A 24,714-nucleotide genomic window follows, 5' to 3' on the forward strand; every position below is an offset into this window, starting at 1 on the left:
AAAGGAAGATGCGCTGTTCCGAGTCTTTCCGAAAAAAGCCGTGCGGCTGGGGGCGTATCGTGTGGGCGGAGCTAAAGAATGTCGAGCGCGCGCCGCTGTTACTGTGTTGAGTGCGTCTGAAAGCTGCGTCATCCCTAAAAGCGGGAAAAAACTTTATTCAACATAAAAATGGCTTTTAATCAGATACAGCCATACATCTATGATCCGGAATCAGACCCAGAGGCTGAAGTTGAACAGGAGCAGCAGCAAAAACGACTAGAGCAGGACGTCGACTATGTGGTATAAGTTACACCAACTATATAATATGCTTAGCGGCTTGTGTTATTTACACATTTATAATTTAATTATATTGTGTGTGTGTGTGTGTGTGTGTGTGTGTGTGTGTGTGTGTGTGTGTGTGTGTGTGTGTGTGTGTGTGTGTGTGTGTGTGTGTGTGTGTGTGTGTGTGTGTGTGTGTGTGTGTTTACGCGTGGTTTGTGTAGACATGATTTGTAGTAAGCGGACTGGTTTTGCGCGTCAGGCTAGTGTTTACATAGAAAGACATGGAATAGTAGCGCATTTGAATGAAGAAGCGCGCTTATTTAGTTCAACATATTTCCCCACTCTTTGTGTATTGTTGTTTGGAGTGCTTTTACAATACACAAACATACACATATAGTGGCCAGCTAAACAAATGTACACACTATACATCGCATGCTCCATTGATCAATACGTGGTCATGTTTGGGCTACTTAAGGGCATAGGCAAAAACAGACATTTGAAGCAGTCTTACTCACTGCCTGCGGTTCCAACGTTGGGACCTTTATCGTTGGGACCTTTATCGTTGGGACCGCTCCATCCTTCAGTATTAGGCGATCTGAAAATCCGGCGTCGAACTGGGCCTTGTTTATAAAACAATCGGCACCGAAATGCAGGGAACAGACATAAATATTTGCGCAACTCAGTTGCTGATCCGGAAAAGCAAATTCCATCCACTGTTGCCTTAACGCGGGGTTATTTGGCAATCTGTACAGGACTGTTTTGGCCTGGCAACCAAAAACACACTTTTTTGGTGACATTGTTAATTACTTGAAGTCACATCACCTGTGCAGCGCAGCCTACGAGCCAGCGCTCTGATGGGCGTAGCCTATTGCTTTCACGCGCTCTCTCTCTCTCGCGCGCTCTTCCGGTAGAATTGTCCGTACGGCCCATACAAGGAAATTCCGCCCTGTTGACGTCAAGCGGACCCATGATCGAAAAAAACTTTCCGAAACTTATGACTAACAGGAAGTACTAATTTTGGCAAAGAAAAACTCCCATCAAACGTCCACCTTAGCTTTTTAAACTGTGTCCATGTTCTGCATGGGAATCCAAGTCTTTAACAGTGCAAAAAGATCAGTATGCATGAAACAGCATTTCACCCCCCCTTTAATGATTTTTTTTTAATGGATTTGAATATATATTTAAAAAATCTCAAAGACTATTTATTATAAAGTTTTAGATATTTTTTGTTGTTGTTAGAAATATAGATGTTTTTCTGTGAATTTGTATTTTCGTTTTTCCAAATGTGGTTCATAGGTTCATATTTTTATAGGTGTGTGTGTGTATAAGTGTGCGTGTTTGTGTGAGTGGATGTGTCAATATCACACTCTTGATGTTTTAGAGTTTCACCCCTTTACTGCTGTGTACTTTTTTCAGCATTGTGGCCGATTTGTAGATTGCACACACAAACATTCTGTGAATTTTTGCCGATTTTCCATTAATTTCCTATGGGGGTAATTTTTTACCGAAGAGCACAAGTGGGAGTATTTTTTTTATGACCACTTAGCATGCTCGAATCATGCCCTCAATTTTTTTTGGGGTTAACATACCTAATGCTAGATAATTCACCAAGTTTCATATTTTTCAGATGAAGCTGTGATTTAAAATCGGTGAATTTTTGTGTTTTTGCCGATTTCCCATTAATTTCCTATGGTCGGTCATTTATGACCGAAGACAATGAACGCTACTTTTTTTTTACGACCAATTAGCATGCTCGAATCATGACCCCAATTTTTTTGTGTTTTTACATACCTAAAGAAAAGAAAAGTCACCAAGTTTCATATCATTCCGATGAAGCTGTGATTTTTAACATTTCAAAACAAAAAAATTTCCAATCAGAAATGACCGAAGAGCACCAGAGGGTTAAAGATTCTCGTGCTAAACATGGACAAAGTTTCAAAAATTAAGTTGGACGTTTGATGGAGTATTTCTGTGCCAAAAATACTCCTTCCGGTTTCTCACAAGTTTCGGAATGTTTTTTTCAAATATGGGTTTGTGTGACGTCAAATGGGGCAGAATTTCCTTCAAAGCGGTACACCCATCAAAGCGCTTTGCTCGGCTGCGCTGCAGTCACAGGACTTCACGCCATCAACAATGTCACCAATAGGGTTGGGAACCGAGAACCGGTTCTTATACAGAACCGATACTGATTTTTGAAAAATACCAGAACCGCGCAACATTCCTAAGTTTCGGTTCCGAAAACAGTTCTGGCGCAATGTGTGTGCGAAGCGCTGGGAGCGAGATAGATAGATAGATAGAGAGAGAGAGAGAGAGAGAGAGAGAGAGAGAGAGAGAGAGAGAGAGAGAGAGAGAGAGAGATGTAATGCTGAATTACCATTTATTATTTTCAAGTTCGCTGAATTACTATTAAATTAATATACAACTAATTAATAAATATAACTAATAAATATATTTTATAACTTGGTTTTATTCAAAGACAGAGAGAAAATGTAATAAGACAATTTCAGAGGTGTTGAACATTTAATTTTAATGTCCATAAATTATTTTTTTTTTGCAAGAATGGCTTAATTAATACTGTAATATATGTTCAATACAGGACTTTTTTTGACATTGCCAACCTGTAAATTAATTTGAGAGCAAGTAATAAACACAAAAAGGATTGTTTGAGTTGCGTATTGTGCCTTTTTCCTTTACCACTATTTGTTTAATAATTTTAATGGAACCGGAATCGTTAGGCGGAACCGGAACCAGAACTGGAACCAGAAAATGTCTCATGATTCCCAACCCTAGTCACCAAAGAAGTGTGTGTTTTTGGTTGTCAGGGCAAGACAACCCTGCACAGCTTCCCAAAGAGCCCAGCGTTAATGGGACAGTGGATGGAGTTTGTTTTTCCGGAGCAGCAACGGATTTGTGCAAGTGTTTTTGTTTGTTCCCTGAATTTCGCTGACGATGGTTTATAAACAAGGCCCAGTTCAACTCCGGATTTGTAGCTGGTCTAATGCTGAAAGATGGAGCGGTCCCAGCGATTAAGGTTCACGTCGTGTGTTGGAAGCAGGCGGTGAGTAAAACTGCTTCAAATGTCTTTGTGTTGTTAGCTATCGACTCGTTCATTCAATTGCGCTACTATTCCATTGTTTTTCTATGTAAACACGCACTAGTCTGACGTGCAAAACCGTTACACTTGCTACTGCTAACATTAAATCACATATAATAGTCCATAGACCAAATTATATCCTCATAAACCATGAGTAAACACACAAATGTTGTAAAACTTGCGCATGACAAGCCCCAACGCATATATAAGTTACAGTTACAGTAAACACCATAGAGACGTCCTGCTTTAGTCGTCGTGCTGCTGCTCATGTTCAATTTCAGCCTCTAGATCTGATTCTGGATCATATATGTGTGGCTAAATCAGATTGATCTCCACGGTTTATTTAGAATAAAGTTTTTTTTCCATGTTTAAGGATGTCACCGCTTACAGACGCTCTCGACACTATAGCTGCGCGCATTCGTGATTCTTTAGCTCCGCCCACACGACACGCCCCCAGCCGCTCGTTTTTTTTCCCCGGAAAGACTCTGTAAAGTGTATCTTTCTTTTATAAATATAATAAAACTGAAGACTTTTCGGAGATATGAAGGATCCAATACTACTCTATAGGCACTCAAGATTGACATGAGATTGACTGAAACTGAGCGTTTCACCCCCCCCTTTAAACATTTATTATATTTATATATTTTTGTGAAAGATTTTCAGGATTCTTTGATGAATAGAAAACTCATAAGAACAGTATTTATTTGAAATAGAAATAATTTGTAACATTATCAATGTAACTTTTGATCAATTGAAGGGATCCTTGATGAATAAAAGTATACATATTTTTGAATGGTAGTGTATATATTTAGGCTTTTACAAACGTTTTGATCATACGGGTCATTCCTTTTAAATCCGCACGGAACAGGCAAAGCTCAAAACCTTTGTTTTAACAGAATAGTTGGCAGTGAGAAGGCCGTCTTTAGCTTCTGTCCACACTGCAAAAAATGCTTTTCTTACTTAGTATTTTTGTCTTGTTTTCAGTCCAAATATCTAAAAAGTCTTACATTAAGAAGCATTTACTAGACAAGCAAAAGTTTTTGTCTTGTTTTGGGGGAAAATAACTCAAAATTAAGTGAGTAAAATTAGCAGAATAATCTGCCAATGGGGTAAGCAAAATAATCTTGTTTTCTGTTTGAATGTAGCTTATTTTGCTTACCCCATTGGCAGATTATTTTGCTAATTTTACTCACTTAATTTTGAGTTATTTCCCCCCAAAACAAGACAATAATTTTTATTTGGCTAGTAAATTGCTTCTTGTTTTGAAAATTTTTAGATGTTTGGACCAGAAACAAGACAAAAATACTTCGTAAGAAAAGCATTTTTTGCAGTGCAGGACACATCAGGCAAACCTGAATCCCCATAAAGTTGATGAACACCAGGTGTACATGCAGTCGTGGCGGTTTAACTTCTCCTCAAAAATGCAGAAACCACATCCGTACTTTACAGTAACACACATTTGCATAATAGTGGTGTTAGTAACTGCAGCCTCACCTGTGGAGCACCATAGATATACAGCACCAGTGGTTCATTTTCAGGGATGACGAACCAGGCCTTCTGCCATCCACGGCCACTTCCCTTCTCCATATGATGCAGGAAACTACACAGCACACTGTTCTCAGCTGCCACTGAGGCTTGTTTCTGCGTGAGGGGAAGAACAAACTGTTACTTTTCACATTTTTGCACACTGAATTATGATTGGTCTTCTCTTTCTTGCATCTATTTAGCCGTATGGCTGCCTTTAGACTCCAAAGTCGTGTCACATTAAGGGCCCTATTTTAACGATCTGAAACGCAAGTGTCAAAGCGCGAAGCGCAAGTAACTTTGTGGGCGGGTCTCGGCGCTGTTGCTATTTTCCCGGCGGGATAAATGGCTCTTGCGCCCGGCGCAAATCTAAAATGGGTTGGTCTGAAGTAGCTTCATTATTCATAGGTGTGGTTTGGGCGTAACGTGAATAAACCAATCCGAGCGTCATCCAACATTCCCTTTAAAAGCAGGTGCGCAAGTTCCATTATGGATTGCTATTATTATGGCGTATTTACCAGGCGCACGCCAGGAGCGGTTCACAGCCGAGGAGACTGATGTTCTTGTAAGAGCAGTGAAAGACAGAGAAGTGAAGTTGTAATGTTGTACATTATGGTAAAGGTGATTTCACAGTCTTTTTTTTTTCAGTCTTTCAGTTTTTTCAGTTTTTCAGTCAATTTTTTTTCCTGGTTCTTGACGGACAAACCAATTTGTCAGATGTCCTTATATACATATATGTCTTGCCACTATTGGGCAAACAGGTCTTATCCTTAATTATTACAATTAGCCTGAATCATTTGTAAGCTAGATTTATGCCTATTTTTTCACATCTTCGTGGCACACCACAATGATTTCCGTCATCTCATGTGTTAATATTTTTTTAGTGTAACAATTTATGATTTGCAAAAATAACTGTTGCATCTGTGTAGATTACATGAGCAAAGTGTATGCGCGTTGTGCACGCTATACATTATGGTCAAGCATGCGCCCTTAAAATAGCATAATGAACAACGCGCAACGCGCCACTGACTTTAGACTAGGTTTTTTCTGGTCAGTGGCGCAATTGTTTAATGGAACAGCAAAATAGCACCAGGGATTGTTTGCGCCGGAACACGCCTCCTTTTTTGCGCTGAACCGCCCAGGGAGCGCAAGTGCATTCACTAGTTTAGCGACGTGCTTCTGTGGAGGGAAAAGCGCGCTTTGCGCGGGTGCAAAATTGGAATGACACATGCGTCGGTGTACAAAGTCAATTGCGCTGGGTGCAAGATAGGGCCCTAAGTGTTGATTCTCTACGGTTGAATGCATGCCTAAAACCTGCACTACTGGTCATAATAATCATTAAGATTTGTAAATGTTTTTGAACAGGGGCGGCATTTACATAGGGCAGTTGCCATACCCTGGCATTTAGACCAGCAGGGGAAATAAACAGCTCATGATGCCGCTCGTTAGTTATGTTGCAGCTTTGAAAAGCAAATTTAAACAGGCTAAAGCCGTGTCCAACCAGACGCGATGTGACAAGGTTTTCAACAGCAAACCAGACTCGACCCGAGATCAATCAATCAAAAATCACAGCCAATCAGAAGAGCGTGTGTGCGGGCTCTCTGCATTCTGCATTCACAGCAAGTACAATATCGAATTCCTAAATCGTACACAATTTTAGCACGACTAAAAATACATACTGAGTGACTGAAACTATTTTTTAAATCATAGAATACACTTGAGCAATGCTCCAGAAGGAAAGACGACGCATTAAAAAAAACCTTTGAGCAGGTTGAAGATGTCCAAATGTTTCTTATTTTGTTTAAATATCTTTTTTTTTATTTTTTATTTAGCACTTCCCTTCAGAAGCAACTGAATATACTTACATGTCTCCCAGAAGACAAATTAAGTACAATTTACCTTGATTTTCAAATTCAATATGTTTTCACCCCCGGCTCTTAATGCGCCGTGTTTCCTTCTGGAGCATCACTGAATGTTTCAACTGTTTTTAATAGTTGTGTTTGAGTCCCTCAATCGTCCTCAGTGTGAAAAGATGGATCTCAGAATCACACAGTCCCTGCTGGAGAGGGTTCAGATGTGCAGAAGATGCTGGAAAACTGAAGAATGTGGAGGAGCTGGAGGATTTTTCTGAAGAACACGGAGCAGTTTAACAGCTCAGGACAAACAAGAGACTCAAGAACAACCATCACAAAACACACACACAGCCGTGGATCATTAGGGAACGACACACACACACACACACACACTCACACACACACACACACACACACACACACACACACACACACACACACACACAGCCGTGGATCATCAGGGGACAACACACACACACACACACACACACAGCCGTGGATCATTAGGGAACGACACACACACACACACACACACACACACACTCACACACACACACACACACACACACACACACACACAGCCGTGGATCATCAGGGGACAACACACACACACACACACACACACACACACACAGCCGTGGATCATTAGGGAACGACACACACACACACACACACACACACACACACACACACACACACACACACACTCACACACACACACACACACACACACACACACACACAGCCGTGGATCATCAGGGGACAACACACCCACACACAGCCGTGGATCATCAGGGAACGACACACACACACACACACACACACACACACAGCCGTGGATCATCAGGGAACGACACACACACACACACACACACACAGCCGTGGATCATCAGGGAACAACACACACACACACACACACATACACACACACACACAGCCGTGGATCATCAGGGAACAACACACACACAGCCGTGGATCATCAGGGAACAACACACACACACTCACACACACACACAGCCGTGGATCATCAGGGAACAACACACACACACACACACATACACACACACACACAGCCGTGGATCATCAGGGAACAACACACACACACAGCCGTGGATCATCAGGGGACAACACACACACAGCCGTGGATCATCAGGGAACAACACACACACACACACACACACACACATACACACACACACACACAGCCGTGGATCATCAGGGAACAACACACACACACACACACAGCCGTGGATCATCAGGGGACAACACACACACACACACACATACACACACACACACACACACACACACACACACATACACACACACACACACATACACACACACACACAGCCGTGGATCATCAGGGAACAACACACACACACAGCCGTGGATCATCAGGGGACAACACACACACAGCCGTGGATCATCAGGGAACAACACACACACACACACACACACACACATACACACACACACACACAGCCGTGGATCATCAGGGAACAACACACACACACACACACAGCCGTGGATCATCAGGGGACAACACACACACACACACAGCCGTGGATCATCAGGGGACAAAACACACACACAGCCGTGGATCATCAGGGAACGACACACTCACACACACACACAGCCGTGGATCATCAGGGAACAACACACACACATACACACACACACACACAGCCGTGGATCATCAGGGAACAACACACACACACACACACACACAGCCGTGGATCATCAGGGAACGACACACTCATACACACACACACACAGCCGTGGATCATCAGGTAACGACACACACACACACACACACACACACTCACACACACAGCCGTGGATCATCAGGGAACAACACACACACACACACACACACACAGCCGTGGATCATCAGGTAACGACACACACACACACACACACACACACACACACACACACAGCCGTGGATCATCAGGGAACGACACACTCATACACACACACACACAGCCGTGGATCATCAGGTAACGACACACACACACACACACACACACACACACTCACACACACAGTCGTGGATCATCAGGGAACGACACACACTCACACACACACACACACACTCACACAGCCGTGGATCATCAGGTAACCACACACACACACACACACACACACTCACACACACACACACAGCCGTGGATCATCAGAATCAATGGTTCATAAACTTTTGAACGGGTCGTTTGAATAAATTCAGCTATTTTTTTGTCTTGTGGACGATATGTACATTTTTGTATGTAAAATATCTTATTCAGGACAGCACTAAATAAAAAATAAGATCTGAGGTTATGGTTTGGAATCATCCATTGTTGATTTCAGTAAGGCTATGTCTATAAAAGTCACAAAAAATGATATTCAAACTCGCTTTAAATTCTTTTTACATTAAATAAAGCACATAATCTGCACTTGTCATACTTTGTATGTTGTTCCAGCCACAACGCCGCAGAAATAAAAACAGTAAAATGAATATGTTTGGTTAGGACACAGTGAAGGCTTATATATATTTCAGTATGTGCATTGTTGTTAAGTCTGTTGTTAAGTTCTTTTAGTGGATTTTTGTTCACATTTTGTTAAGATGGTTATTATCTGGGAATGCCGTTGTTGAATGGCCAGAAAGGCTCATGCCATACCCGAGGCTTTTGTGAAATGCCGCCACTGTTTTTGAAAGAAGTCTCTTAAGCTCACCGATGCTGGATTTATTTGATCAAATACATAAAAAAAACAGCAATATTGCACATTTTCTGTTTTAAAATGTAATTTATTTCTGTGGTGACAAAGCAAAGTCTTCAGTGTCACATGATCCTTCAGAAATTTGGTGCTCAGTTATTATCTATTATTATTTAGCTGTTGTTTTTTAGCTGTATAACATTTTTGTGGAAACCATGATACATTATTTAATTAATCTTTGATAATTTCATATAGTATAGTTCCTAGCCATATCGGTCTAGAAAATCACAACATTTAATTTTCTGTCGGTCTTAGTACACGATGTAACTATACACATCACAACATGTAAATAGGAAAATGTTGGCGTTATTTTGTCACTTATTGAGCAGTAGGCTAGCTGGAGCCATTTACCTCCAGTCTTTGTGCTAAGCTAGGCTAGCTGGAGCCATTTACCTCCAGTCTTTGTGCTAAGCTAGGCTAGCTGGAGCCATGTACCTCCAGTCTTTGTGCTAAGCTAGGCTAGCTGGAGCCATTTACCTCCAGTCTTTGTGCTAAGCTAGGCTAGCTGGAGCCATTTACCTCCAGTCTTTGTGCTAAGCTAGGCTAGCTGGAGCCATGTACCTCCAGTCTTTGTGCTAAGCTAGGCTAGCTGGAGCCATTTACCTCCAGTCTTTGTGCTAAGCTAGGCTAGCTGGAGCCATTTACCTCCAGTCTTTGTGCTAAGCTAGGCTAGCTGGAGCCATGTACCTCCAGTCTTTGTGCTAAGCTAGGCTAGCGGTGTGTGCGTCAGACAGAGTTATGGCATAGAGATGAAAATGGTATGTAAGGACTTATCTAACTCTGGGGGATACGGTGAATAAGCTAAAGTCCCAAAAGGTTGGCGTGTTCCTTTAAAAAAATATATATATTTTTTAAATATTTGATCTTTTAATGTCTCAATTTAATTTTAATACATGTAATGCCTCCTTGCTGAACAAAGTATGATTTTTTTATGTTTTAATTTTACGTTTTTTACCTTACTTACTTTAAACTTTTGAATAGTAGTGTATATCACAGAAATATTAAGCTGCAAAAACATTTTAAAAATTAATGATAACAATCAGAAATGTTTCTTGAGCACCAAATCATCATATGAGAATGATTTCTGAAGGATCATGTGACACTGAAGACTGGAGTAATGATGCTGAAAATACAGCTTTGATCAAAAAAATGATTTAAAATTGTAATAATATTTTACAAAATTACTGTGTTTACTGTATTTTGATCAAATAAGCACAACCTTGGTAAGCAAAAAACATCAAAAGCAACCTAATCCGCAATGTTGCAATAATCCGGCTCGTTTACATTTGTCTTACATGTATTTTATACTTATGTTCATATGTACATATGTTCTACCATTCATTGTGATGTGATGAGTTTATGATGATTGTTTTTTCCATTAATTGTGATATAACGTGTTCCTGAGGATGTGCTCATGGTAATGTGATGAGTTTAAGATGATTTCACGATTAATTGTGACGTGACTTTTTTATGTTAATGTGTTCTATTATTCATTGTGACCTCGAGATTGTGATTGGTCAACGGTACCTTTTAAAAGAAACGGAAGTTTCTTATGTTTTTTCATGCCTGAGGAAGATCGAAAGATCGAAACGTTGCAATGAAAAAATAAATCGTTTTTAATTGCAAGTTGATAGTGTGCGGGACTTTTTGCATTGGTTGATAATTGGACTTTTTTGTCCTGCTCTCCTATCACACACAGGTGTGCGACGTTTATGTGATTGATACTTATGTTCATTAACAGTGTTGGGGGTAACTCATTACAAGTAACTTGAGTTACGTAATAATATTACTTTTTCTAAGTAACTAGTAAAGTAACGCATTACTTTTCAAATTTACAACAAAATATCTGAGTTACTTTTTTAAAAAAGTAACGCAAGTTACTTTTTCACATTAATTTGACTGACAGCTCTCCTGCCCTCATGTGGAGAAGAATAAGTGCAGAGGCGTGTGTGTGTGAACATGAGGGTTATTGTAGTTCCAGACTAAATGTGAGCATTTATTTAACTTGCACAATAAAGATTCTGTACTCCTCAAAATTAATAAAATCAGTACTATGCAAACCTCCAATAATTAAATGTTAAATAAAACAACTATTTTTATGCATAATCTACCTTTATATTGAATTGACCAATGTCTTGCTGCTGACCTTTGATGATGAAATTTACTAGATTTTTTGTTTTTATTGGTAAAACTTTTTTCTCCTGCATCCTATTCTACATTATCCAGAGCTGCGCCCTCTACTGTTCATGCGTGAATTTGCATTCTTACCATTTTTATTATTTCAATTTTGGTATGAAGAGGTCTTTACCGTTGCACAAAAATATAACTTTTTTGTTATAAAAAACAAAACAAAAACAAGCCCAGCCCAGGTGAGAAAAAGTAACGCAAAAGTAACGTAACGCATTACTTTTCTTAAAAAGTAACTAAGTAACTCAATTAGTCACTTTTTAAGGGAGTAACGCAATATTGTAATGCATTACTTTTCAAAGTAACTTTCCCCAACACTGTTCATTAACATAATCGAATAAACAAATTACCTCTAGAATGGAGCGGCGTCTCTGCGTGCTGTTGCTCAGACTGGCTGGAGAGGGCGGCACTCCCACTAGCGTGGTGTAGCAGTCTATACACACACGGTTGGCTCGGTTGTTATCGTACAACAGACGGGCGCGGAACTCCGAACACTTTCCACACACCACCTGAAATCAAGGCCCACGTCAGCCCACGTCAGCCCACGTCATCAGGAGTGTGTCGAGGAGCAGAGGAATGCTGAGACTTACGTGTCCGCAGGCTTTGCAGTGATGCCGTCTTTTGGTAATGGAGTTAAAAGGCTCCTGACACTTCATGCACAGTGTGACCTCTTTCTCCCGGATCGGAGTGGGCGCTCGCTTTCCAAGCTCTGTGCAATTCTGAAAACAAAGAACGGTCAGAGAATACCGCAGCGGCCACATACAGTATTAACAGACCTAACACACACCTAAATCTCACTGCATTAGAGCAAGTGTCTTCTTTAAAGGTGAAGTTTTGCCACTTGATTTGATATTTTGTTAACTAATGCAATGGCATTCATGCATATTTAAGTGTGACTTGCGTATCAAAACGCTTTCTGGGGACACATACACATAAACTTTTATTTTGGATGCGATTAATTGCGATTAATCTATATATATATATATATATATATACACACACACATATATATATATATATATATATATATATATTAAGCGCAATTAATCGCATCCAAAATAAAAGTTTGTGTTTACATAATATATGTGTGTGTACTCTGTTAATTATTATTTATATATAAATACACACACATTCATGTATATATTTAAGAAATATTTGCATGTATATACTGTATATACATTTATATAATCTATAATATATATAAATATAAATGTTTTATGTATAAAAATAATATTTTTTTCTTAAATATATACATGCATGTGTGTGTATTTATATATAAATAATAATTAACAGAGTACACACACATATATTATGTAAACACAAACTTTATTTTGGATGTGATTAATCGCGATTAATCTTTTGACAGCCCTAATATATATATATATATATATATATATATATATATATATATATATATATATATATATATATATATATATATATATATATATATATATATATATATATATATATATATATATATATAATATGGAATATATCCATATATTCACATAGATCTGGGACTTTTAATGCCACAGATATAGCAAATATAGGAATCCCCTTCCTAAAATATAAACGCAGCTATGTATTTTCATATATAAGACCCATTTATACTGTGGAACAGATTATAAATATGTGTGAACTATTATCTGGGAAATATTTTATTATTATTATCTAGTAGTTTATACAGTAATAGAATAAAGAGTAACACTTAAGTTTGGGGTCTAATTCTCACTATTAACTAGTTGCTTACTAGCATGCATTTTACTAGGACATTAGCTGTTTATTAGCACTTATAAAGCGCATATTAAAGGGATAGTTCAGCCAAAAATGAAAATTAGCCCATGATTTCCTCTCCCTCAAGTCATCCTAGGTCATCCATCCTTCTTTCAGACGAACACAATCAGAGTTTTATTAAAAATGTCCTGCTCTTCCAAGCTTTATAATGGCAGTGAATGGTTGTGTCGTTTTTGAAGTCCATTAAAGTGCATCTATCCATCATATAACTGCTCCACACGGCTCCAGGGGTTAATAAAGGCCTTCTGAAGCGAAGTGGTGCGTTTGTGTAAGACAAATATCCATATTTAAAACTTTATAGACTAAAATAACTAGCGTCCGGCGGTCAGCAGTACGGGAGTCGACTTGCGCTGAAAGAGTGACGCCTGACCCTTGAACTTAAGAAGCACAGAGGATAGAGCAAAACAAAACACCCATCATGAATTAGAGTCTAAAACGAGAATTTTTAAAGAGAAATGGCGGATGATTTTGATATAAGAGAAGAGGAGCTTGAGTTTGTTGTCCAGCACTATCCACAGATTGAGATGCTCCTGTACATCACGTCAGGGGTCACTCTTTTATCACAAGTCGACGCTGACCGCCGGAAGCTAGTTATTTTAGTCTATAAAGTTTTAAATATGGATATTTTTCACTTCACCTTTATTAACCCCTGGAGCCGTGTGGAGCAGTTATATGATGGATAGATGCACTTCTTTGGGCTTCAAAAACGACACAACCATTCACTGCCATTATAAAGCTTTTTTTTTTTTAAATAACTACAATTTTATTCGTCTGAAGAAGAATGTCATACACACCTAGGATGACTTGAGAGAGAGGAAATCATGGGCTAATTTTCATTTTTGGGTGAACTAAACTTTTAATGCCTTATTCTGCATGATCATATTCTACATCTCTAATCCTACCCAATACCTAAAACTTAACAACTACCTTACTAACTATTAATAAGCAGTAATTATGAGTTTATTGAGGCAAAAGCCATAACTAATAGTTAGTTAATCTAAAGTGTGACCGTATATAGTAATACACTAGCTATAAAGTTTTTGTTTATAATCTGTCAACAGAAAAAAAACATTTGATTAATCTCATGATTTACAACCAGAAAGCAGAATAAATTGTTAAATTCTATTATATTTTAAAATTGTGTTATTTTATTTTAGCACCCCCCAAAATATATAGTATTATTCATATACTATTATAGTATTTATTAATATTTTGAAATAACTTTTAGTTTTAGTTGTCACTTATAATTTTAATATTTCCAGTTAGCTTTAATTTTTTTTTTTTAAGTTTTAGAAACTGCAGTACTTCATACATGTATATATAAATAATTAAAATACATAAAATATATAATTTAGGTTAAGTTTTACATCCAGTATTTATACATTATTTCATCTTATGAACACACTTTTTTGTTGTTGTCGTTTTAGCTTTAGTGATAAAATAAAAACGAACTGGAGAGTTGGGAGGAGTGAAGTCCTCCTCCCGAAACGAGCAGTTGAGCATCCGGAAGGTCTCCAGCGTCTGTTCATGTCTCTGTATAGTGGCCTGGATTGCCTGTGAGAAAGTGAAAAAGAAAAGAAATGAGAAAAATGTAAGCATGGTCGAGAGATATGAGAGCCTGCGATGTGATATGTTACCTGAATCCAATCTCTCTTCTCTTCTTCCGTCCTGGTGAAAAAGAAAACGACAAACGTTTTAAACCGCACATATTTCTCTTGTTTTTCAATGACTGATATGCTTTTCTTGGGTATTTTCTCCTAATGCCCAAAAGCTCGGACAACATTTCTGTGGTTGTCAATCAACCTCAGCTCTGATGTTTTGAGCAGATGAAGCACATTCCCTCAGCATTACCTTGCTTGCAGTTCTAGCGAACGCTGTTTTCCGGATACCAGAAAGGTTCGTGGCACGTTCATGCTGCTGGTCTCCTTCAGCTGTGAAAAAGTGCAGAGTGAATCGATTTATTTTATTTTATTTTATACAGATTTATTTTGAATATGACGCTGTGAGCATGTCGAACCTCCATGCCGTCTACATCAATCCGCGCTCTCACTCCGAATTTCTGTCCTATCAGCCTCAGTTTAGGGACGCAGTACAACAACCGGTCATTGAACTTCAGAGAGAGGAGAGCAAAGTTAAACATGCATGATTAACCAACAGACATTAAAGGGATAGTTCACCCAAAAAAGAAAATTCGGTCATTAATTACTCACTCTCATGTCGTTTCGTTCATCTTCAGAACACAAAAGAAGATCTTTTGATGAAAAGAGATTTCTGTCCCTCCATTGACAGTTCATAAAAAGAGATCGTAAAACTATTAGTTTAGTCCGAATTATCTGAAGAGACTCGATCGCTTTATATGATGAACATATGCAGCACGTTTGAGCTTCAGCGAGAACCAATGAGGTTCATTCTCGTGTTACGCATCGCGTTTGAGCTTCAGCGAGAACCAATGAGGTTCATTCTCGTGTTACGCATCGCGTTTGAGCTTCAGCGAGAACCAATGAGGTTCATTCTCGTGTTACGCATCGCGTTTGAGCTTCAGCGAGAACCAATGAGGTTCATTCTAGTGTTACGCATCACATTTGAGCTTCAGTGAGAACCAATGAGGTTCATTCTCGTGTTACGCATCGCGTTTGAGCTTCAGCGAGAACCAATGAGGTTCATTCTAGTGTTACGCATCACATTTGAGCTTCAGTGAGAACCAATGAGGTTCATTCTCGTGTTACGCATCACGTTTGAGCTTCAGCGAGAACCAATGAGGTTCATTCTCGTGTTACGCATCACATTTGAGCTTCAGTGAGAACCAATGAGGTTCATTCTCGTGTTACGCATCACGTTTGAGCTTCAGCGAGAACCAATGAGGTTCATTCTCGTGTTACGCATCACATTTGAGCTTCAGTGAGAACCAATGAGGTTCATTCTCGTGTTACGCATCACATTTGAGCTTCTGCAAGAACCAATGAGGTTCATTCTCGTGTTACGCATCACATTTGAGCTTCAGTGAGAACCAATGAGGTTCATTCTCGTGTTACGCATCACGTTTGAGCTTCAGCGAGAACCAATGAGGTTCATTCTCGTGTTACGCATCACGTTTGAGCTTCAGCGAGAACCAATGAGGTTCATTCTCGTGTTACGCATCACATTTGAGCTTCTGCAAGAACCAATGAGGTTCATTCTCGTGTTACGCATCACGTTTGAGCTTCTGCGAGAACCAATGAGGTTCATTCTCGTGTTACGCATCACGTTTGAGCTTCAGCGAGAACCAATGAGGTTCATTCTCGTGTTACGCATCACGTTTGAGCTTCAGCGAGAACCAATGAGGTTCATTCTCGTGTTATGCATCACATTTGAGCTTCAGCGAGAACCAATGAGGTTTGTTCTCGCGCGTCAAGCAGGTTCGGTTGAGCTTGTGTTTATGTTCGCTGAACATGTGAATAACAGACTAAATTCAGTCTTACGTGTTTGGAACGACATGAGGGTGAGTAAATCATGACAGGATTTTCAATTTTGGGTGAACTATCCCTTTAAAAGAACTACATTTGTATTAAGAAATACAACTAGTGCAACAGCTTTGGCATGTCTGACTCACCAGAATGAGGTATCTATCCTGTGATGTCCCATTTTTAGCTGACAGTTTCAGGATGTGCCCCTCTTTAATGAGCTCATTAGTCGGGTTAACGATGTCTTCTTCTCCACCGAGCAACTCGTACACCTTCAACAGCTTTCTCATGCGCTCCTGAGAGACAAAACATTTAAACGTTTGTAGAGACATTTATCATTCATTTTCAGCAAGCATCCAAACAAGAGCGTTTCAAGCTGATCAAATGATAAGTCAAATTTGACAGTAGCTACACTTCCATCCAAAGTTGTGAATGTAACACAAAATTGAAAGATTGCTTTGTGAATAAAGCACCGTTTCCATCCCTTGTGATTCAAGAGAACAAAATCAACACTTTCTGTGAAATTGGTGCAAAATATTAGTAATAAAAATGGAAGTTGCTGCTATCAGGATTCACATTTTTATATATCATAAATGACTTGCATCTCAGTGCGTGCAGATGAAACTTAATAAACACGACTGTGTCCGAAATCACTTCCTGAACCATTAATTAGGGCATTATTTGAGGGGACAGCCGTTTGTAGTGGTGTCCGTAACCATAGTGGACGTTATCGAGTGCACTCATTCAATCCCACAATGCACCGCAATAACGAGTGTACAACTAATGTACACTCAAACGCTGGAGAATACCCATAATGCACTGTAAGAGTCAAGTGTTTCGCCAGAAGATGGCGCTCGCAGCTGAATCATCCATCCATCTGTTTTCCAAACTGCTGGTCCAATCCGGCTACAGCGTATCATACAGGTATAAATTCCTTTTTAATTGATTATTAAATTGTTTAATTAAAGCTACACTGTGTGATATTTTCCCCCATCTAGTGGTGAAAAGGTATATGACCATCCAGTGAATATTAGTTTCTGTTCCTCTCAATTCCGATTTCGTTTTAACTCCTACGGTGGCCGATTCATCGAGTGCTAAAACGCGAAAGGCAAAGCTTGAATTTACGGGTATGTCCCTCTTTGGCTAATGTACTTTCAAGATGGAGGGGCAACATGGCGACCGGCATTCGAACCCTCACCCGTATGTATTTTCAATGGCATATTATAAACTTACGAGAATACTTTATTACTTGAAAGAAGTAAATATACATTAATGAGTACATATATTTTAGAAAGAACTAAGTGTTTTAAAAGTTACACAGTGTAGCTTTAATTTACTTATTTAGGCCACGCCCACACCCAGGGGGGCAATCCATCCTCTCCATTGACTTTGTATTGCGTGAAGCGATCGCCTTGTCATTTCTGACTTATAACAAAAAACAGAACACTGTCTAAAAGCTGCTATGTGACAAAGTGTACAGCAAACAAGCTAAGAAACACAGAAATAAGTTTTTATAAGCTGTCGTTTTTTTTCAGCGTCCCGTCTTTTAATCAGCGCGTTCTTCAATCCGCAGCGGCGTCGAACAGAGTCAGAAGCAGAGGTGTGTGTGTTGATCTGAGCCTCACCGCTCGCCAATGTCAAAATATTTGAGAAAACCAATCAAATCAGAGTAGGCGGGCTTTATGTTCACAGAAGCTGCTGAGGTTTTAGCAGCAGGACTCGACGTCAAGTGCGAGATATGCAGCTAAACTAAACATTTCATATTTGACAGCTGTCAGAAATGTTAAACAAATGACAAAAATATTCAGGCAAATTAATAAACTTTTGTCTAATTTTGCCATTTTGATTTGAAATAGGCCTATGTAATGTCATTTATAATATAATTAACAAACAAGAAATATTAACAAAGCCGTTTTCTTCAGATTAGGCATAAGATTAATAGTAATGAATGTGTGCATATTGTAAATTAATAATTCCATTTGTAGCTCTCAGTAAATAAAAAAGTTCAGCTTTTTCCAGCTTGTATTGGGCATGAGATTAGTAATGAATGTGTGCATATTGTGAACTAATTTAATACATTTAGTTACCCAGCTTTCCTGTTAGCCTTCGAAAATGATTCATAAAACATATAAATATCAGTTAAACATATGTTTACTGTCTTCACTGATGAAAATGGAAAAACTATATCAGTCATATGACATGGTTTTCAAGCTATTGTTATCAAATTTTTTGGCGTTAAGAACATCTTAAAATGCACATCTGTAGATCATAGAAATCAACATGTTCTCGAGGGGTCATGCCCCCGAACCCCCCAAACCTCACATTTGGGATCTCAGTGATTATAAACCTGCCTACATTGTATGATTAAGGGATGTACAATATGTTCATACAGAATAAGGCATTAATATTTGCTTTATAAGTAATAATAAACAGCCAATATCCTAATATGCATACTAATAAGCTACTAGTTAATAGTGAGAATTGGACCCTAAACTAGTACTGGCTGAGCCCCCTAAAATGAAAATCCTAGAATCGCCCCTAGCTGTCGACCCAAAAAAACATCAATTTGGGGATGCTGACACACATTATGCCTAACGTGTGAAGTAAACATGTTGTCACTGTTAAGTCAAATATCCAAATTTCAGTTTTATATATTATATTTCCTGTCTCTGATTGCGTTCCCCTCCAGTGTGTGTAGTTCTCAGTGTAATATAACATGTCACGCTCTGTCTCAATTGCTTGTATCCACTTTTGTGTCCTTAAATGCTCGTTTTTTGGGTCGACAGCTTATAAAAACTTCTGTTTGCTGTCCACTTTGTCACATATCAGCTTTTAGACATCATTCTGTGTTTTGTTATAAGTAATGACAAGGAGGCCGCTTCACGCAATACAAAGTCAATGGAGACGGTTTGATTGCTCGCCTTCAGATTATTGGGGGATATATTCTGTAAATGTGTTTCCATTGTGTAGTTTATAATTATCCACCTCATTTGAGTGAATACGGTTATTATGCACATTTTTGGAATTTATTCCCCAAATTCACAGGTGGATGGAAACATGGCTCAGTTTCACAGGGAGGGAGGTTCATCTCGTGTCTCAAAATGAAGAAAATAAACACATATGCAATTAACAGCTTCAAATGAGAGACTTTCAGAACAGGCTACACATTAAAGAGGCTTAATTACAAAGGGATGTTAAGTGGCAGTGCTGGTTTTCCCCCCAGATGGAGTGTGGCGCTGATCTGTGGTTCATCTGAAATCCACTCACCATTTTCCTGATGGCAGCGTTTGAATGTTCTGCCGCTGTGGCGATCAGCTCCAGAGATTCTACAAAGAATAAAGGATGAAGTTCTTGATATTCACAAGGTGTCATTTTTCCATTTTGCCTTTTATCTTGGCCTGTGAACCTTGCATGAATCTTTTGACTGAAATATTTCCAGGCACATGCACGAATAGTTGAAATGAAGCAGAAAGTGGGCCGTGGAGGAGATAAAGTAGTGGCGTTCTGCACTCACTCTGAGCGTCTTTGAAGTCGTCCGCGTCCTCTGGCAGGCGGTGCAGATAGTCTTTGAGCAGGAGCTCGTAACGAGGAATCCTCTGCACAGGCTCCAACATGTGGTGCTGTAGGGTAAGATTCCCACACATCTCCTCTTTCTGCAACACACACCCAAAATAATATGATGACTAAAAAGAAAACACGCACAGATCCATTCCCACAAACGAATGCGGAATATTTGCAAAGACAGAGACCTTAAAGACTGACTCCATTTACTTACACACTTATTGTTAAGATGTATTATTCATATTAGTTTTGTGTATGTATATATATATATACACTTTTCAAATATAAAAGAAAAGAAAACTTGTTTTTATGAACTTTTATTAAAATATTATATATTAAAATACATAATGTATTACACATATAACTAAAGTATGTATTATTAAAGTATTATATTATATCAATACACACACACGCACATATATATATTGTTTTTATATCATATTTTAAAATATACTTTCATATAAAAAAGTAAAAATGCTTGTTTTCATAAGCTTTTGTTATATATATTTATATATTAGGGCTGTCAAAAGATTATTCGCGATTAATCGCATCCAAAATAAAAGTTTGTGTTTACATAATATATGTGTGTGTACTCTGTTAATTATTATTTATATATAAATACACACACAAGCATGTATATATTTCAGAAAAAATATTATTTTTATATATAAAATATTTATATTTATATATATTATAGATTATATAAATGTATATACAGTATATACATGCACATATTTCTTAAATATATACATGAATGTGTGTGTATTTATATATAAATAATAATTAACAGAGTACACACACATATATTATGTAAAATATATTACTAAAATATTATTATATATTATATTATAATTTTTTTTTTTCTTTTTTAAAATTAAAATATTAATGTGTATAGCATGTTACTATGTGGTTACTAGACTGTAATATTGCTTATATATATATATATATATATATAATTATTATTCTTTATTTTTTTATTAATTTATTTTAATTTTTTATATGAATTATATATTTTTATAATATATATACACACACTATATATACACATTAATATATAACGTGTGTATATATATATACATTCATATTTTAATTAAAAAAAGAAAAAACATACATATTATAATATAATATGTAATATTTTAGTAATATATTTTAACAGAAATGTTATACCGTGTTAATTACATAATTAAATTAAAGCTGTATATAGCATTTGTTAAAATATATTACTAAATAGTATTATATATTATATTATAATATTTTTTTAATTTTTTTAAATGAAAATATGAATGTGTATAGCATGTTGTATGTAGTCACTAGATTGTAATATTGCTTTTCTCAATACTTTTTTTCAACTACTGCTCAAATACTTAAAATTAGAGGTTTGCGCAAATTTCTGAGCAATAATTGTACTTTTCACAATGCAAGTCTCCGCCTAGATTATTTCCCAATGAGTATTTAGTTTCACTCTGAGATGCATCATATTGCACAAGTCAAATGTTGTCTTTAACAATAAGGCAGACTCCCAAAGCATTGCCAAGCAAGCACAAATACCATCATCCACTGGTAGCGTGACCCTTGCGTGATGGAGCCCATGACATGCCTGATCTGCTTACAGCTGTCCTGTGATCTCAGCCACTGGGGCTCTTGATATTCTTCACACAGGGGCAAGCAGAGACGTTTGAAGTGCAGCACCAGGCCTGATTGGGCCGCCATTAGTATTCACCATAGCCTACAACTCCCCAAAAACACTCCCACACCCACAGCGATTCACTCTTTCATCTGACGCACTCCATCACCGCTGAGCCATGGGAGCGCTCGCGTTATTTTTAACACGAAGGCTCTTGTCTCAGACTGTGAAGGTGGATTTGGTGGAGCGCACCTGGCGTATGAGATTACTGTATGACTAACACACACTCTGTTCATTCAGTCGACGGGTGTGAATTATGCAGGGTTGCGTGCAATTAACACTCATTATAACATCGAGGGGGTTTTCACACATTTCAGCCGAGAGTGTGATGCTCAACCACATCTGACTGTTCACACCATCTCTGCCTCGACATTAGCACAATTTGAATTTTTAAGAGAACTTTTATTGTAACTCGTTTCACACGTCCACACTTGAAATCTACTCAGACATCAGCGCTCTGTTCTAAACTCTACAGTAGTAGCGTTTTAGATGCTCTACTCAAAATCAATTACACATGTTAAAGGGTTAGTTCACCCAAAAATGATTTTCTTTACCCTCAAGTTGTTTCAAACGCAAAAGATGATATTTTGAAGAACGCTGGTTTCAAACAGTTGACGGCAGCCATTGATTTCCATAGTAGAGCTTAGATCGGGCTCAAAAAAATCAAGCCCAACCCTACCCGAGCCCGTGCATGTTGTGTCCCGACACATTAACTGTAATTATGAGCCTGATTTAAACCCGACCATTGTTTAATACGTGTGCGTTCTGTCGAGAACGAGCCTGTAATGAGTGAAGCGGAGCGGTGTGACGCTCGGATCAATAATCCGCTCTATGCCAGCGCTCCACTCATGAACCCTCACCGGTAAAACAACACTCGCTCAAATCCCACTCAGACATGACATTTATCTGTACTGTAGCCGATACTATACCTGTTGTAGCCATTAAACAATGTATTTAGTTTCATATTTATGTTTAAATATTATAATGTTATTTTTAAATTTCATCTGATTATGAAAAGATGCGAAATGATTTTGACCACGTCATTAAGTTTTGTTTTGTAGAAAGCCTTTCTTTAAAGTGAATTTCGTTTTGTATAAATTGTATCTTAATTTTAATCAATGTTTCGTCAGCCAATTGCCTGAATTTAATAAATAATAAGCAAATAGACTACAGCAGACAATAATCGTGACATGGAGGCGCGGGAGCGATCACTTTCATTCCACATGAACTGAAGCGCGTCTCATAAATAAACCCAAACTCAGCCTCACAGACATGAGAAATATGTGTATATAAAGCTTGAAATGTCCACTTTTAAATGAAACAATTCGAAACAAAAATACATATTTAAGCGAAGCTCAGTGTTCACGCGAGCAGCTCATGACTGGTCTCAGCGGTTCTGCTTCATCACTGCGTGTGCTGTGAGTTTAACACACATCTTTACACTAATCCTGACTTGTGCAACTTTGTACACATTTGTTTCTTAGTTGTAGTATTAGTTCTTACTTTGCTAAATATATATATATATATATTATTTCTGATTATGGCATAGAATAAAGTAATGATTAAAAAAACACAAATGCTTGATCAAGGGCCCGGCCCGAGGATAGTGGCGGGAAATATCGGCCCAACTCTATTCCATAGTAGGAAAAAAAATACTATGGAAGTCAATGGGTGCCGTCAACTCTCTGGTTACCAACATTCTTCAAAATATCTTTTGTGTTCAACAGGAGAGAGAAACTCATAAAGATATTACACATCAACTATTTATGCATGATTTGAATATTCTATTTCAAACATTTGTTCGATAACTCACTATGGGAAACGCCTCGGGCGTGACCAATCCAGGAAGAACCAATTACACCACGTCTATCAGTTTACAGACCAATCACGACTTGGCAATTTGGCAAGCCTGCAGCACTCCTGTTAAAAAACGGCCGTTTCTCAATATGCGTTCTTGTCTTTACTTGTGTTCTCATGGACATGTGAATCGTCATCAGTCACTGCCCAAGTACTGTTCCAATTCAAAGTTCACATCTAGCCAAGTACAGTTCTAATCAGGGCTGTAACCACCATAGACATCGAGTACCCCAATAATTAGAAATGGCAAAATTATTCCCCCAATATTTGAAATTCTTGCACTGCTCTGCTGCCCTTCATTATACAGCGCTCTGTTTGTTAGGATTGATTGATTTTATTTATTTTGGGCAAGTAAACATTTTTTTACACAGTAAAACATAATAGCATAGAAATAGCATCTTTTTTTTTTTTTTGACAATTTGTGCGGTAAATCCAAAATACAATAACAAAAAGCTTGCATGTCATGTGCAAGGTTATTTTCCCGCTTGCCCAAAAAGGAGTGGGAAGAAGAAAACTTTTTTAATCCCATCCCCATTTCTCAAAAATCATATAACATAACATAATGAGCTTCCTTTTTGTTTTCATTAGACAATTACTTCATAACATTACATTTGAGGACGATAAGTAACTGTTATATCTTTGGTAACTTAATAATTACATTGCAATAATATAAAGGATGACAAAAAGGTTTAAAAG

At 38.1% G+C, this 24,714-nt stretch overlaps 1 protein-coding gene across 1 annotated transcript in view; it reads right to left on the reverse strand.

The window, feature by feature from the left end:
• The window catches only part of fgd1 (FYVE, RhoGEF and PH domain containing 1), a 108,810-nt gene that overhangs the window by 3,375 nt on the left and 80,721 nt on the right, over nucleotides 1-24,714 (reverse strand). The window contains exons 7-16 of the mRNA XM_079828019.1: nucleotides 20,431-20,569; nucleotides 20,184-20,242; nucleotides 17,066-17,212; nucleotides 15,494-15,586; nucleotides 15,328-15,407; nucleotides 15,114-15,144; nucleotides 14,929-15,030; nucleotides 12,270-12,398; nucleotides 12,030-12,188; nucleotides 4,850-4,996 (exon numbers count right to left, since the gene is read on the reverse strand). Coding sequence (XP_079684145.1) covers nucleotides 4,850-4,996; nucleotides 12,030-12,188; nucleotides 12,270-12,398; nucleotides 14,929-15,030; nucleotides 15,114-15,144; nucleotides 15,328-15,407; nucleotides 15,494-15,586; nucleotides 17,066-17,212; nucleotides 20,184-20,242; nucleotides 20,431-20,569 — 1,086 coding nt within the window. The remainder of the gene's footprint in view (nucleotides 1-4,849; nucleotides 4,997-12,029; nucleotides 12,189-12,269; nucleotides 12,399-14,928; nucleotides 15,031-15,113; nucleotides 15,145-15,327; nucleotides 15,408-15,493; nucleotides 15,587-17,065; nucleotides 17,213-20,183; nucleotides 20,243-20,430; nucleotides 20,570-24,714) is intronic.

Source organism: Gobio gobio (assembly GCF_949357685.1).
Source record: "Gobio gobio genome assembly, chromosome: 10".
In the NCBI taxonomy this organism is placed as follows: Eukaryota; Metazoa; Chordata; class Actinopteri; order Cypriniformes; family Gobionidae; genus Gobio; species Gobio gobio.